Source organism: Gymnoscopelus microlampas, assembly GCF_963454915.1.
Source record: "Gymnoscopelus microlampas genome assembly, chromosome: 19".
Classification (NCBI taxonomy): Eukaryota; Metazoa; Chordata; class Actinopteri; order Myctophiformes; family Myctophidae; genus Gymnoscopelus; species Gymnoscopelus microlampas.
Window position 1 is genome coordinate 18,160,964 of NC_139956.1, and position 17,318 is coordinate 18,178,281.

General features: G+C 42.9%; 1 protein-coding gene across 1 annotated transcript in view; it reads left to right on the forward strand.

Moving 5' to 3' along the window:
- arap2 (ArfGAP with RhoGAP domain, ankyrin repeat and PH domain 2) overlaps window positions 1–17,318 on the forward strand; it is a 226,047-nt gene that overhangs the window by 169,398 nt on the left and 39,331 nt on the right. The window contains exons 19-23 of the mRNA XM_084043154.1: window positions 2,835–2,898; window positions 5,144–5,307; window positions 9,641–9,853; window positions 12,651–12,756; window positions 15,651–15,798. Coding sequence (XP_083899280.1) covers window positions 2,835–2,898; window positions 5,144–5,307; window positions 9,641–9,853; window positions 12,651–12,756; window positions 15,651–15,798 — 695 coding nt within the window. The remainder of the gene's footprint in view (window positions 1–2,834; window positions 2,899–5,143; window positions 5,308–9,640; window positions 9,854–12,650; window positions 12,757–15,650; window positions 15,799–17,318) is intronic.

A 17,318-nucleotide genomic window follows, 5' to 3' on the forward strand; every position in this document is an offset into this window, starting at 1 on the left:
TATATATATATATATATATATATATATTAAAATATTTGCACACATGTTCAAGATTTTTTTTTTAAATAGCTGATATACAAGCTCATAGCGCGGCACTTGGTGCCGCGTTATGAGCTTGTAGATCAGCTATTTTTGAATAGCCCAAAGACATCTAAAAATGACACACAGATGCGTTCCCGGTCTAAATTAGTTAACTGATAACGCTCCTCAATGGCGGTGTCTACTCTTCTCTGCTTTCTTACCACTCCACTTGTCTAGATCACAATGAAAGTCCTCGCCCTTGAAAAGCTGCTACACTAAATAGAAACAAACACATTTGGCAGCAGAGATGATTGGTGGATTAATTGTTTCCAAACACTTTGCTGGTGAGATGTAGCAGGACTTTCTAGTTATAACATTAACACATCGGGTGCCTGAGGTTTATTCAAATATTATACGTTTTCAGTGTCTGCATTTCTTCCATCCACTTACGTTGATACGTTTCGTGCTGTAGAAGCCCCGACGCGGAAGTGCATGTAAACAGAGCGTGCGTGCGAGGCGGCGGAGGGTCCCGACTAACGCCTGGAACAATAATATTTCTAACGCGATCCTCCATTGCAAGAGTGATCGCCGATCGAAAACGGCTCGCTTCCACCACGTTAAAAAGAAATGGAGATATTAAGCTTTCATGTCAAGGAGTTAACATTGGAAAGGCCGACCGGAAGGATTTTCGACATGGATCCACATCCGGCCTATCCTTCTCAGAAACTCCTTGGATGATCCCAAAGTTTCTTTAGAGCGCCCCACGTATAAAAATAAAATTGGGTCAAAAACGGTCCGGACCGTTTTCGGCACTCCTTGTTTGGATTATGAAAAACGGTCCGGACCGTTTTTGGCACACAATGTGTTAATTATAACTCCTGGGCGCCAGGCTTTTATTTTTACTTAAAATTTTTATCCCACAATTTTTGTAACATTTTTTCACCCGGTGCCAATTATCTGAAGTGATCCTGGGCGCTACACTCCCACTACCAGCCTAGGGAGCCCAGGGCCTCCAGGGCGCCAGGTTTAGCGTTGTCGACGATGTATCGCGAAACGATCGATATGCTTATGCAAAAGTACGTGCAAGGAATTTGGTATGAAGAACATAGAACGTTTAGGGAGATTTTGTCAGTTTGTGATGGTCGGGTAACGGGGTCATATGCATGTGTCATACATGCCTGTCTGTTAAAAATGGTAAGGCCCCTTAAAAAATATATATATATATATCATTATTTTGTGGATTCACATGGCTGTAATACCGACAGACCTGCCAAAACATGACATCATGTTTTTAAAATCATAGCATGCTGCTCCTAGAAGCATTCAAACCCACCAACTATGTTCCTATTCTCAGCCATTCTCTCCTCATTTCCAACTGTTCTCTTTATTTTTGGGTGGTCAGTATGCATCGTAATGATCCGGTGAGAGATTATTAGGGTCGTTGTATGCAATTTGGTGCTCTCCACCTCTTCCATTACATAACTCCACTTTAATTTACTACTGTCTGGTCTGTGACCTGTCAAGATACGCTATTCTGCAGAGCACAATGAATGTATTATTTTGTCGCTGTTGTTGGGTGGACATATTGTACCGTATGTCCACTTTTCAGGTTCCGAAGGAAGACAGAATGTAGAATTATAGTCTCAAGCTCTTGTTAATACTTTGCATTTGTTAAATATTTATAAAACCCTCAGACTTAACGACTTCCAACCTGATGTCACTACTTTGGCCATATCATATGGGCAAAAAATAGCAGACCTACAAGCTAACATGCGTGTATTTTCGATACTTTTGTGCAACATACGACAGAGTATACAATTGGGCATTCGTTTACTACAATGATGGAGAGTTGGTAACCAAAAGGACCCTTATAGATCTTTAACTCTTGAGAGCGTAAAATGAAACCAAATGGACCCTTACGGGTCCATTTGGTTTCATTTTACGCTCTCAAGAGTTACATTATTGTTAGACATCTGCATTACTTCAATATTCGAAGTTTTGCTGAGAGTCTAAATCTCATCAAATGGTGGTCCGTGGCTCAAATGCCGAATAAATAATGGACCTTGATATGAAAAAGGTTGAAAAACACTGATTGATTAAATAATCATAAAAAGCTTTTTCATAAAAAGGTCGCAACAAAAAGAATGAGGCTCTTTTGGTTCAAAGGGTTAGACCAGTTGTTTTCAAACATTTTGTGCCGCAACGTGACGCATTGTGTAAGCTTGCAGATGGGCTGTTTTATCAACTTTTTAAATATTGTGCCACATCTTCACTTATAATGACATGCCCACAATAGGGACGCCAGGTTGGAAGTCGTTAAAGTCTAGTGATGCACAATATTATCTGTAGCATATCGATATCGGACGATATTTCATTAAAGATGCAATACTGGTATCGAACTGATGTCAACATAATTCCGATATTTTTTCACCGATATTGACCAATATTTCACCGATATTGACGCAATAATTAATGTGACCGTTAATGGCTTCGAAAATGAAATATAGTATTTAATAATGTAATATATCGGTATCGGCCGATTTGGCCCTGCATATTATCCGATATCAGCCAAAATGTCAATACCGTGCATCTCTATTCAAATCTATCTCCTTACGGTATAGAACTGGCAAACAAACCACTGATACTAAACACCATAGTACAGTCAGTCGTACATACAGTATATTGCAGTAATAATGTGTGCTTGTCAACAAACCCCACAGAACACCTGGACTTGTCTCACAGCACACCATTAGGGAACCCCTGGTATTATTGCTTGTACATGCTCACCCTTTCTCTGATGTTCTGTCACCCAGCTGTGTCCACACATACGGAGGGCGACGACAAGATCCAAGTGCTGCTGATGGTCGAGGGCGGAAGGTAGGCGACTCCTGTGATGGTTGTTAATCCATTGAGACCTGAAGCCGATTCCACATGTCTCCTAAATCTCAACAGTATTCTGAAAAACGTATGTTTCTATATCAGTGGTGCTCAAACTTTTTCATGTCAAGGACCCCTAAAATCATATGTATTTGGCCGCGGACCCCCATCAAAATATTTTGTTCCGGAGACCCCCAGAAGCAAAGATTTGAGTTAAAAATGTTCGCTTTAAAAATATATATATATTGAAAGATTTGCACACATTTTCACGATTTTTCAAAAATAGCAGATCTACAAGCTCATAGCGCGGCACTCGGTGCCGCGCTATGAGCTTGTATATCTGCTATTTTTGAATAGCCCAAAGTGTAAAATAATGCTTTTTAGCTCAAATCTAAAAATGCCACAGTTCCTGGTCTTAAAGGGTTAAAGGGAGAACAAAAGGCGTGTAAACTTGCCAATGTGACACGGTAACACCGACAATTACAGAGGCCAGTGTTTTCTATTAGCTGTAGTGCTGCCTTCATGAAGGGGGGGGGGGGCCTTGTTAGCCACAGTGTGTGTTGTTGCCTCACCTGCGCTATAAACCACATGATTTACTTGTAACTGAAGTCTTCCTGGACCAGCTGCTCCAGTCCGGGAGACGAGGCGAGGGGGGCCAACGTGTCACATCTGAGCTTTTTACAACACACAGGCCAAGATCACAAGAGCTTTCTTTTCCCTGTTAGTGTAGCGCAATACGTATTATTTTCTATTCCCTAATTGCTTTCGGCTGTTCAGATCAAATGGTGTCTCGTCTTTGTTTTTCGAAACGAGACTTACTCGAGGCTAATAATGGTGTGGCCTGCCGCCCTGCCTTTGCAATTTGAAAAGGCATTTGAGACAGTTAGCTAAGTTCATTTATCAGCTATCTGGCTAACTGGTTTGAATTCCTAAATAGTGGTAAAAGTGGTTCTTTGGTTGGAACATCTTTTTGTGTGCTATATATCGTTGGTTCTCAAAGTGGGGTCCGGGGACCCCCAGGGGTACTTGAGGGGGTTCCAGGGGGTCCCCAGCTAAATGATGGACAGGGACCAAATGGACCCTTATGGGTCTGTAACTCTGAGAGTGTACACATTTCCATTTGTACGCTCTCAGAGTTAAATTAACATTGATTTTACAATATAAATTGGGGTCCCAGAGATAGAAATGTCATTAAATGGGGGTCCGTAGCCTAGTAATGCATGTCAAACTGGGGGTCCTTGAAATTAAAATGGTTGAGAATCACTGCTAGAGAGCCGTAAAAACCTTCTCTTATGGGGGTCCCTGGCTTATCTTTTCAAATGGGGGTCCGTGGGGTAATAAGTGTCAATTAGGGGGTCCTTGACATGAAAAAGTTTGAGAACCACTGCTATATATCACCTATCTTAACCCATTAAGACCTGAGGCGATCGACAGTTTTTTGAAAAAAATATAAAAAATATTTTTTCACTATTTTTCAAAAATAGCAGATATACAAGCTCGTGCTTGTATATCTGCTATTTTTGAACAGCCAAAGAAATCTAAAGTGACTCAGATACGTTCCCGGTCTTAATAGGTTAAAGTTGCTATGTAGAACCATTAGAGGTGCCTCAACTGAAGAACCAGTAAACAACGCCTAAATCATTGGTTCTTAAAGTGGGGTCCAGGGACCCCCAGGGGTCCTTGGGGGGGGGGGGGTTCCAAGGGGTCCCCAGCAAAATGTGTAAACATAGCATCACAATCATTTTAACCTTTTATACTTTGGCTATTCAAAAATAGCAGATATACAAGCTCATAGCACGGGCACCGAGTGCCTCGCTATGAGCTCTACTATCTTTGAAAAACCGTGAACATTTGAGCAAATATTTGAATATATATATTTTTAGAGCGAACATTTGTAACTCAAATGAAATCTTTGCTTCTGGGGGGGTCCCCGGAACAGAATATTTTGAGATGGGGGTTCGCGGCCAAATACATATTATTTTGGGGGTCCTTCACATGGAAAAGTTTGAGCACCACCACTGGCCTAAAGAACCATACCGTCGCTTAACAGGTTCACTAGTAGTGCTATGAAGCAACTCAACCATAAGCCCCCCCCCCCCACTGGAGTACCTACTGTATATATTTTTGTGTGTAGGGTATTATTCAGAAAATAAGGTATGCTCTTAAAATAAGCCTTTAGAGATAATATAATCAACTGTGTAAATGTTGTGCGTGTGATGTGTTTTCTCCTGTGCTCCTACAACAGGACCGTCTACATCCACGGTTTCAACAGGTTGGACTTTGCCCTGTGGCACTCCGCCATCACGCTGGCGGCCGGCACCGACGGCCGGGCCCTGGGGAACCAGCAGCTGAACAGAAACGGCGTGCCCATCGTGGTGGACAGCTGCATGGCGTTTGTCACGCAGTACGGTGAGTACTTAGCCTGGTAAACCCTCCCTCCGGAAATCTCATTTCCATTTGATTTCAGGAGTGAGTCTGGCCTGATCGCCCATGCTGCAATATTGGCTGTGGGCTGGAGTTGGGCGGGAGTAATACCGTTGACTGACAACCCCTTCAGCCAATGATCGTTTTTCCCCTTCAGCCAATCAGCAGTTCATTTTTACCACCTCCAGACTATGTGACGCAACGGGACTTTTGAGACGGCCATGCCCAAAATAGGTTGCCTTATTCGGATATATGTGTGTCACTGCCCGCCCCGGCCGGTTCTCTGAATTTTTATTTTTGAATAGGCTCTGTCATGATTAATTGACCACATATATGAAGTTTAGCAACTAAATTCTATCCAAACGATATCTTATAAGTAAATTCCGTGCCTCAAAATAGAAGTTTGAGAGCTTTTTGAAGTAAAAAAAACAGCGGAGAAAATAGCGGACAGAAAAGATGGCTGCCATTCGTGTTTTGTCGGCTGTATTCAGGCTGCACTCGGTGCCATTCGGGCTCACTCGAACTCGCCACCTGATTGGCCAACTGTCGCTGTCAATCACAGAACGATGTGCGACGACGCTGATAGGCTCGTCTGTTTGGCGTACACAGCCAATATTGCAGAATGGGCGTTCATGCCAGACTCACTCCTGAAATCAAATGGAAATGACATTTCCGGAGGGAGGGTTTACCATGCTAGTGAGTACTGACACCGATAGGTAAATTAGGTTGTGTGTGTGTGTGTGTGTGTGTGTGTGTGTGTGTGTGTGTGTGTGTGTGTGTGTGTGTGTGTGTGTGTGTGTGTACTGTACCGTTTTTATCAGCAAACTCGTTGTCCCGGTTGTGCGGCTGCAATGTACTTTTTTTTTACAGGCTCTAAAAAGCTGTTCCCTGGCTCTGCTTGTGGCATTATTCTCCGCTGAATTTCATGTCCCTCCTGTTGTGTTGTGTAGCAGAGTTTAAGCCATTAAGACCCGGGAACGCGTCTGTGTGTGATTTGTAGATTTATTTGGCTATTGAAAAATAGCAGATACAAGCTCATAGCGCGGTACTGAGTGCCGCGCTATGCAGCTTGTAGATCTGTTATTTTTGGGGGAAAATGGTGAACATGTGTGCAAATCTTTCTATATAAATATAGTTTTTTAACTAAAATCTTTGCTTCTGGGGGTCCCTGGAACAAAGTATTTTGAGATGGGGGTCCGCGGCCAAATACATATGATTTCGGGGGTCCTTGACACAAGTTTGAGAACCACTGATATTAAAGCAACATAGTTTTTTTCAAAAAACTAATTTATAGAATCCCCCAGAAGCAAAGATTTGAGCTACAAATGTTTGCTATAAACAATATATATTCAAAGATTTGCACAAAATAGCAGATCTACAAGCTCATAGCGCGGCACTCGGTGCCGCGCTATGTGCTTGTATATCTGCTATTTTTGAATTGCCAAAGACATCTTAAAATGACACAGCATGCGTTCCCGGTCTTAAAGGGTTAAATGGATTGTATAGACCTTGTCAATGGAATTGTGTTGCTAGGGGAACCGCTTAAAGGTCCAAGTTTATTTTCCTGTCAGCCACTGATATTCACATACACTGCAGCAACAACAACAAAAAAAGACTCTCGGTCCCATTTAGAATGCTTATGTTGTCAAGTGTGAAAAGGTCTGTAGCTTTATGGGGTTTTGGATAAAGCCCACAGAGGCAGACCATAGACAGAATACTGATACGGTGAAGTTCTTTCACACAGTGCCCCGACTGTTTTACTTCACTTACTGTTTACATTTCATTCAGTTTTTAGTTTTTTTGTTGGCAAATGCCAGTCCCGGTTATTTAACTCTTTAAGACCGGGAACGTATCTCTGTCATTTGTAGATTTCTTTGGGCTATTCAAAAATAGCAGATCTACAAGCTCGTAGCGCGGCACCGAGTGCCGCGCTACGAGCTTGTAGATCTGCTATTTTTGAGCTTGTAGATCTGCTATTTTTGAGCTTGTAGATCTGCTATTTTCTTTTCATGAAAATGTGTGCAAATCTTTATTTTGAATATATATATATTTTTTAAAGCGAACATTTTTTACTCAAATCTTTGCTTCTGGGAATTCTACAAATGTAAACAAAATTATTTTATTTTTTTACTTATGTTGTCTATATGTACTATATTATCAGTGGTTTGCAAACCTTTTTTTGTGTCAAGGACCCCCAAAATAATATATATTTGTCCGCGGACCCCATCCCATCTGAAAATATTTTGTTCCAGGGACCCGCAGAAGCAAAGATTTGAGTTAAAAAAAAGGGATTTGCACATATTTTTCTAAAAATTGCAGGTCTACAAGCTCATAGCGCAGCATTCCGTGCCATGCTATGAGCTTGTATATCTGCTATTTTTGAATAGTCAAAGAAATCTAAAAATGACAGAGATTCTTTCCCGGTCTAAATGGGTTAAAGTGAACATGAGTTGACTGCTGTGCTCACTGCTCCACTACATAATCCATGAATACATTTGACACACTGTGATTTTATACGCTGGATTTTATTTATTTATTTCAAACTTATGGTAATAAATAACTAAAGAATGATTGAATGAATGAATGAATGAATGAATTAGCCTTCCAGGCAGCAGCCAGACGGATGGGTGGTGATGTAGAAAATATTCATCTCTTTACTCATACTTGTTTGTCTTCCTAACATACTATACAGTAGAGCTCTTCACCGGCCCCCCGATTCCCAAAATACCCGACAGGACTTGAGACCCGCACCCTGTCGGAACCGTGTTTTATCATAATCACTCGGTACCGCGTCGTAATCGGAGTGGATACGAAAAGACCCGTAGTAATGCCTTCTGTGTGTGTGTGTGTGTGTGTGTGTGTGTGCGCGGCTGCACTAATCAGGAGAGAAACGCAATGATGTGCTGTTTAACTTGTGTGTGATGTTTTAGACTGACCTAGGATCAGGTTAGTGCAGCAGCAACATGAATGGCTGTGCATCTTGCGTGATGTTTTAGGCTGGTTTAAGATCAGATTGGCCTACTGCCGCGCAAAAGAAAATTGGTGGTGCGCAATGCATGCACGCCACCATACTGCAAGGCAAGCCAGCTGCCAGGCTGATTTGAAAACACCGCTGCAAATCATGGATTCCTCTGACGAGGTGAAAGCAAAGCTTTGATCATAAAATGGTCATTGGTCAATATTGATTCTTAAATTCATAAAGTCCACATTTATTTGCAAAGAAAACCTTTTGTCACGCATATTAAATTAATACCTCTGCGCATATTTATTTATTTATTTTTGTAGTTTTGTATGCGCTTTTTTGAAGGGGTGTCTGGGTCGAGTCTGTCTCGGAATCTCGGAAATAATCGTTTCGAAAACAAATTTCACCGGTCCAATTAGAGTCCGGGTCAAAAAAAAGAAAAGAAAGTCGGAACAGCTCGGAATCGGACGAAATTGTCACGGGCAGGGTTGCCAGATCTGCTTATTATAATTTCCCCTTAAGATTTAATTTGAAAATAGCCGATCTACAATCTTGTGAGCTTGTAGATCTGATATTTTCAAATAGCTGATGTATATTTTAAAGTGCTCATGTGGCCCATAGTCGCTTCTTTTGGGCTGGTTTTCCGAGGCCTGGTTGCTTGTTTCTCTCACAGAATCTGACAACACTGGTCACGGGTGCACCCGGGTTTAGTTTAGTTAATTGAAAAAAATCTCGGAACGGCTCTCGGCTCTAGGAATAGGCTCTATGCACAGCAGCCATTTTGGAGAAAAATTGGGCCTCTTCTGACTTCCTTCACAGGTGTTACCAATGATACTAATGAAGGCTCTGTTCCATTCGGGTCAAACAGAGTCAGGGTGCTGATGTTGTGCATGTTGGCTCACTAGAAATACTAGTGGGTCTCAAAGTGTGGTCCAGGGACCCTCATGGTTCCTTGAGAGAGTGTAACTCTGAGAGTGTACAAATGGAACCAAATGGACCCTCCCGGGTCCATTTGGGTTCCATTTGTACACTCTCAGAGTTATGGGGGTCCTTGAAATTAAAAAGTTTGAGAACCACCGTGCTACACTAAATGGAACAGAGCCTTCATTAGTGTCATTGGTATCACCTGTGAAGGTGGAAGGGGCCCAATTTCTGTCCAATATGGCTGCTGTGCATAGAGCCTATCGGATTAGATTTCACATTTCCATTTCGGTTCCGGTCCGTTTTTTTAGACCTGTGAAGAGCTCTACTGTACTAACCAACCCACATACATTATCCATTTACCCACACCCCCCCCCCCAACTGAGCATCCATCCATCCACCCATGTCTTTCTATCTTCCTCTCTCCACCCCCAGGTCTGTACCAGGAGGGAGTGTACGAGAGGCCGGGGGACCCCGGCCGCGTGGCTCTGCTCCTGGAGGAGTTCGGCCGCGACGCCCGCAACGTCAAGCTCCGCCACAAGGAGCACCGTCTGGAGGACGTGACGGACACCCTGAAGACCTTCCTGTCCCGGGCGGAGGACGCCCTGCTCGCCAAGGAGCTGTACCCCTACTGGCTGTCAGCCCTGGGTACGTATGGAGCAACACGTTAACCCATTAAGACCTGGAACTTTGTCATTTTTAGATTTGAGCTAAAAAAGCATTATTTTACACTTTGGCTATTCAAAAATAGCAGATATACAGCTACGAGCTTGTAGATCTGCTATTTTTGAAAAATCGTGAAAATGTGTGCAAATCTTTGATTATATATATTTTTAAAGCGAACATTTTTAACGCAAATCTTTGCTTCTGGGGGTCCCTGGAACAAAATATTTTGATGGGGGTCTGCGGCCAAATACATATAATTTTGGGGGTCCTTGACATGAAAAAGATTGAGCACCACTGATATAGAAACATACGTTTTTCAGAAAACTGTTGAGATTTAGGAGACGTGTAGAATCGGCTTCAGGTCTCAATGGGTTAAGGAGCTGTACCCCTACTGGGTGTCGGCCCTGGGTACGTACAGTATGAAGCAACACGTTATTGTGTGACTGCATCATACTGAAGAACAGTGGTGGAAAGAAGTACTCAAATGTTTTACTTTAAGTAAAAGTATCAATATTGCAATGTAGAAGTACTCTGTTACGAGTAAAAGTCTGGAATTCAAAATGCACTTGAGTAAAAGTACAAAAGTATTGGTATCAGAATGTACTTAAAGTACCAAAAGTAAAAGTGCTAAAATGTTTTAAAATAGCAGATCTACAAGCTCACAACGCGTCGCGATGAGAGCTTGTAGATCGGCTATTTGCAAATAGCCAAGGTATAAAGCTAAAGTGGTTCATGTATGTTCTAATAATATAATAATTTATATCTGCAAAGTAACTAGTAACTAAAGTGTTCAAATAATTATAGTGGATATAGTTTTTATAGTTCTTTTCAAATTGGAAATACTCCAGTAAAGTAAACATACTTAAGTACAGTTCTTGAGTAAATGTACTTAGTTACTTTACACCACTGCGTGAAGCACACATTATTGTGACATCATGCTGAAGAAAGACAGAGACATTGGCCCATCATTTATCTGCAGTGCATTGTGCTTGGCACAAGCCTCTATATACGAATGCACACAGAATAATACGTTTTTTTTTGTGTTGCATCCAAGTGCAGTCGACTCGGTGTCATCCTGGTCGTGAGTTATGTGACATTTAGTGGCAGTTTAAGAGATTTAACTGCCAAAAAAAAACATGGCCTGTTGTAAAAAAAATCACGGAAAATCGTCCCCAGACACCCAGTAGGTTTTAACCCATTAAGACCGGGAACGCATCTGTGTCATTTTAAGATTTATTTGGCTATATAAAAAAATAGCAGATATACAAGCTCACAGCGCGGCACCGAGTGCCGCGCTGTGAGCTTGTAGATCTGCTATTTTTTTTTGTTAAATCGCGGAAAATATGTTTGAATATATATTTTTTTAAAGCGAACATCTGTAAAATATTTTGGGACCTCCAGAAGCAAAGATGTGAGTTCTAGATGTTTGCTTGTTTATCTGCTATTTTTGAATAGCCAAAGTATCAAATAATGATGTGTTCCCGGTCTTAATGGGTTAAAAAGAGATTCTACTGTGGCTTTCTGCACCAGACTTCATTTACACACATGCATTATCAGTACAAAAAGAGCATAAAACTAACACATACGTATATATGTACAGCACATACGGGGCCACATTTAACCACTCTATACAGTACTTCATTGAATGAGGTCCCCCGGGGTCTATACTGTACGTGGTCCCCTCCTTTTTTCTCTTCACAGAAAATAGCAGATCTACAAGCTCACAACGTGTCGTATCGCAACGCGTTGTGAGCTTGTAGATCTGCTATTTTTAAACATTTCAGTACTTTTACTTTTGGTACTTTAAGTACATTTTGACACCAATAATTTTGGTAAAGTTCAAATTCCGGACTTTTACTTGTAACAGAGTACTTCTACATTGCAGTATTGATTTAGTTTACCGTACACACGGAATCGTCTCAAGAAATGTGTGTCCACACGAAACCACTGAAAACACCACAAATCCACTGAAAAGGCTGTAGTATATATGCCCGGCATGTGGGTGGCGCTGTAAAGCTGCCACAAAGCACCAAAAAGAGAGAAGAAGAGTGCGATGTAAACACAAACAGCAGGTTGTATATGCAGTTCTCCATGTCCACTTGTTGCTGACGGTGGTAGTGTAGGAGCAGTACATTTTGCTGTAAAAGCCCCTATCGCGCTAAGTAGCTTCTGCAGCACGAACGCAAACGCTGACGGGGGCCGCCATGTTTGTTGTTATTGGGTCGGGGGGTCGGCGCGTGCGGGGGAGCTATGGCGTCATGGATTCAGGAATGCGTCTTTAGGTGTACACACGGAGACGCAAGGGTGGCGTCTTCAGAGTTATTCACTCTGGGACCCGGTTTCAGAAATGAGCGTATTCGCGGACCCAAAACGCCGACTTCGTGCGGACGAAACGTCTAAACGATTAAAACCTTTTGCGGATACACCTAAAAACGTCTCCATGTGGACGTGGCCTAAATTGGGGAGAAATTTAGGGGAGATTAGGACGGCAGTGGCTCAGGGGTGTAGTGGCCGGTAGAACGGCCGGATGGGAACCGCGAGGTTCCCAGTTCGATCCCGCGCTCCCCCAGAGTTGATGTCGAAGTGTCCTCGAGCAAGACGCTGAACCCCTAATTGCTCCCGATGAGCAGGTTGGTGCCTTGCGTGGTTTCCTCCGCCATTGGTGTGGGAATGTGTGTGTGAATGGGTGAATGTAATGCGCTATGTGAAGCACTTTGGACAAAAGCGCTATATAAATGCACCATTTAAAAAGAAAACATCTCTTGTTGCTGTGTTGTAGACGAGAAGGACGAGAAGCAGAGAGTGAAGAAGTACTCGGCCTTCATCCAGAGTCTGCCAAAGATAAACAGGTCGACCTTAGAAGCCCTACTTCAACATCTCTACAGGTACACTACACACACACACACACACACACACACACGCAACTCCACACGAGCACATGCACTTTCCTGTGTGCTTGCCTTGCAGTAGTAATATTGACTTTATTCATGCATATATATTACATCGACATGCATTGGGTTCCCGACCTTCGACCCCAATCTCAACCCCTTGGCCGCTGCATGCCAGATGTTTCCACCCCGCGGCTCTAAGCAGAATGTACCGCTGACCCTGACTTTGGCCGTTTAACCCCCAGGTAGCCCTTTCCTTAACGAGCTCCTGGAAATTGTCCCTGCAAAGTGACCTTGTGTTCAGGTCCTCTTTCCTTTTGGGATTTGGACATAATAACATTGTTCATTATGCACTTGAACGAGCACACACACACACACACACACACACACACACACACACACACACGCGCGCGCGCGCGCGCGCGCGCGCATGGGCGCGCACGCACGTACGCACACACACGCATGAACACACACACACGCACACGCACACGCACACGCACACACACACACACACACACACACACACACACACACAGCAGGCATTCTCAGTGCCCTCCCATGCATGTGACGGAACAGAACACGGCAGGTACTGTACTGTAGTTCGCTGGTTCTCAACGTGGAGTCCTGGAACCCCCAGGGGTCCTTGAGGGGGTGCTAGGGGGTCCCCCAGCTAGATGATGGTTAAACACCGAATGGACCCTTATACCGGTCTGTAACTCTGAGAGTGGAACCAAAATGGAACCGATAAATTAGGGTCCATTTGGACACTCAGAAATAGCAGATATACAAGCTTGGGGCCCAGAGGTAAAAATATTATCAAACGGGGGGTCCGTGACCTTACAGTACGCACAATCAAACTGGGGGGGGTCCTTGAAAGGTCGAGACTCACTGCGTGTAGAACATGGCCAGAGGTCGTGTTCTGTGACTCGCCAGCACCATCCCGTTAACTCTGCCACTTTCTTGTAGTATTAACCCATTAAGACCGGGAACGCATCCGTGTCATTTTAAGATGTCTTTGGGCTATTCAAAAATAGCAGATCTACAAGCTCATAGCGCGGCACCGAGTGCTTGTAGATCTGCTATTTTTTGAAAAATCTTGGAAAATGTGTGCAAATCTTTGTTTTAAAGCAAACTTTTTTTTAACTCAAATCTTTGCATCTGGGGGTCCCTGGAACAACATGTTACGAGATGGGGGTCCGTGGCCAAATTCATATCATTTTTGGGGGTCCTTGACATGGAAAAGTTGGAGCACCACTCTTAGGATTCAGAAAACATTTTTAGAGTATGCATATGGACACAGACCCCCCCCACCCCCCATTTGAGTTACAAATGTTCGCTTTAAAAAAAATAGATATTCAAAGATTTGCTCACATTTTCAAGACTTTTCAAAAATAGCAGATCTACAAGCTCATAGCGCGGCACTCGGTGCCGCGCTATGAGCTTGTAGATCTGCTATTTTTGAATAGTCAAAAGAAATCTCAAAAATGACACACAGTATATGCGTTCCCGGTCTTAATGGGTTAAGTAAGACACAAGCAAAGAGCTGATGTCCTGTTTGGCTAGATGCTTACACAGCGCACGTGCTTCACCCTCACAAAGCCACAGCGGAGAGAGAGAGCTGTGTGATTAGCCTGCATTATGCTAATGACGCACCATGTTTGAAGAAGACTTAATTGGCCTTTTCTTTTTTTTTCTGGTTGCTGAAGTTGGACCCAAGCCTAGCATCTTTCTCCACAAACGTTTCTCTCTGTGTGTGTGTGTGTGTGTGTGTGTGTGTGTGTGTGTGTGTGTGTGTGTGTGTGTGTGTGTGTGTGTGTGTGTGTGTGTGTGTGTGTGTGTGTGTGCGTGCGTGTGCGGGTTGCAAGCAAGGGCAAGAGAGAACAAACGAGCCAAAACATCACTGTTGTCGGGGCAGCAACCTCTTATCTCTGTGTTTTTTCATAAATGAATGCATTTACTTGATCAGAGTCACACGAAAGAATCAAAAGTGTGTGTGTGTGTGTGTGTGTGTGTGTGTGTGTGTGTGTGTGTGTGTGTGTGTGTGTGTGTGTGTGTGTGTGTGCGCGCGCATGTGTGCGCGCCTGTACTTGTACATGAATGTGTTCTCTACATCTGTGGTTTTCAAACTATTTTGTACCAAGGACCCCCAAATTGATATATTATTTGGCCGCGGACCCCCGCATGACAATATGTCGTGCCAGGGACCCCAAGAAGAGAAGCTTTGCGTTAAAATATTCAAAATGATTCAAGATTTTTCACAACACTTTCACGATTTTTCAGAACGTGTTAAAAAAAATAGCAGATGTACAAGCTCACGCGAGCTTGTACATCAGCTATTTTTTAACCCATTAAGCCCTGGAACTGTGTCATTTTTAGATTTGAGCTAAAAAGCATTATTTTACACTTTGGCTATTCAAAAATAGCAGATCTACAAGCTCATAGCGCGGCACCGAGTGCCGCGCTATGAGCTTGTAGATCTGCTATTTTTGAAAAATCTTGAAAATGTGTGCAAATCTTTGAATATATATATTTCTAAAGCGAACATTTTTAACTCAAATCTTTGCTTCTGGGGGTCCCTGGAACAACATATTTTGATGGGGGTCCGCGGCCAAATACATATCATTTTGAGGGTCCTTGACATGAAAAAGATTGAGCACCACTGTTAGAAACATACGTTTTTCAGAAAACTGTTGAGCTTTAGGAGACATGTACTGTAGAATCGGCTTCAGGTCTTAAAGGGTTAAATAGCCAAGGTAACACATTTAGCTGGGGGGGTACCCCCCCTCTCCTAAGGACCCCGGACTCCCCCCCCTACTTTGAGAACCACTGCTGTATATAAGCCTGTGTTGACGCAGCCCTCCCTCTCCGTCTCTCCCTGTGTTGCTCCACAGGATCCAGCAGTGCTCCCACCTCAACCAGATGGCGAGCCGGCGGCTGGCCTCCGTCTTCTCCTCCTGCCTGTTCCAGACGCGCGGGCAGACCCCGCTGGAGGTCACCGTGGTCCACGACCTCATCGGCAACTACGTCCCCCTCTTCGGCGTGAGTCACAGCCCGCCCGCCCGCCGCAAACGTTTTTGTTTGTTTGTTTCAGACGTTGCATGACGTGGCGTTTTAGGTCATGTCTGACTGTGTTAGACTACATGTCTCCTAAATCTCAGTATTCTGAAAAACATATGTTTCTATATCAGTGGTGCTCAATCTTTTTCATGTCAAGGACCCCTAAAATAATATGTATTTGGCCGCGGACCCCCATCAAAATATTTTGTTCCAGGGACCCCCAGAAGCAGAGACTTGAGGAAAAAATGTTCACTTTAAAAGTATTTATATTCAAAGAGTTGCACACATTTTCACGATTTTTCAAAAATAGCAGATCTACAAGCTCATAGCGCGGCACTCGGTGCCGCGCTATGAGCTTGTAGATCTGCTATTTTTGAATAGCCCAAAGTGTAAAATAAATAATGCTTTTTAGCTCAAATCTAAAAATGACACAGTTCCAGGTCTTAAACTGTTAAAGACAAACAAAATAATAAAACAGTGAAATTCAGATCAAAGGTCAGCAATACACAGCTAAGAAAAATACTATATATAGTTGCTGTCTGACATAAACCTCTTATATCCATACTCCATATCATTTGTTATGTTTTTTTGTAAATGAATGCCCTACGTGGTGCGTTTTGAGCTTATAGATCTGCGACTTTTGCTATTTTTGAATTTGAATCCTGAAAAAGCAACGGTTTTGGACATACACTGTATGAGGTTTCCACCCCGACAGAGACGACATACTGCAGGGAATACACACTGTATATTTGCTATTCTTGAAATGAACACATTCCCTGCCAGAGGTTTTTTTCCCCCACTGCCAGCATTACATTCAATGTTAAAAAAACATTTTTTAAGTAGTCACAAAATATTTTCCGTGATCACCGTCCTCACGGTGATCCCCTCATTACACACACACACAGGAGTCTCGTAGAATCGTGGAAAAAAAGTATCCGATTGCGGTAATCCGTTCCATAATTGCAGACAATTGAAAATAGCATGTTTCACCCAAAATAACATGGTCAAAAAAAAAGTACACAGGAGCCGAGATACAGGATTTACAGGAAGTAATAATTAAGTTAACCAAGGAGTGAATGGAGCTAGAAATCTTTGGATCACGATATCTTTGGTTCTGTGTGGATAAATAAAAAAAATATATATATATATATATATATATTTTATTTTGAAAAACGGTTATACTCGTGCATGGGTAGATAACGGGGTATTTTTCCAACAACGAGTATAACCGTTGTTGGTAGGTAATGTGTTACGATGTGGGGGAAAAAAAATGAAAAAGTTTGACAACTCGGTTAATTCCCTCATGGGGGGAGTCTTGGGGACCTTTTTGATCTTCTGCCTAGGTTTCCAAAAGACAAGGTTGTCACACCCCCGACCCCCTAGTCGTTTAACAAGTTAGCACAAGATCAGATGAGCAGGGGGGCGGAGAGGAGAGGAGAGGAGAGGGTATCAGTGTTATACTTGGAGCGCTGCCTGGGCTTACGGGATGCATCAGCGGCTCT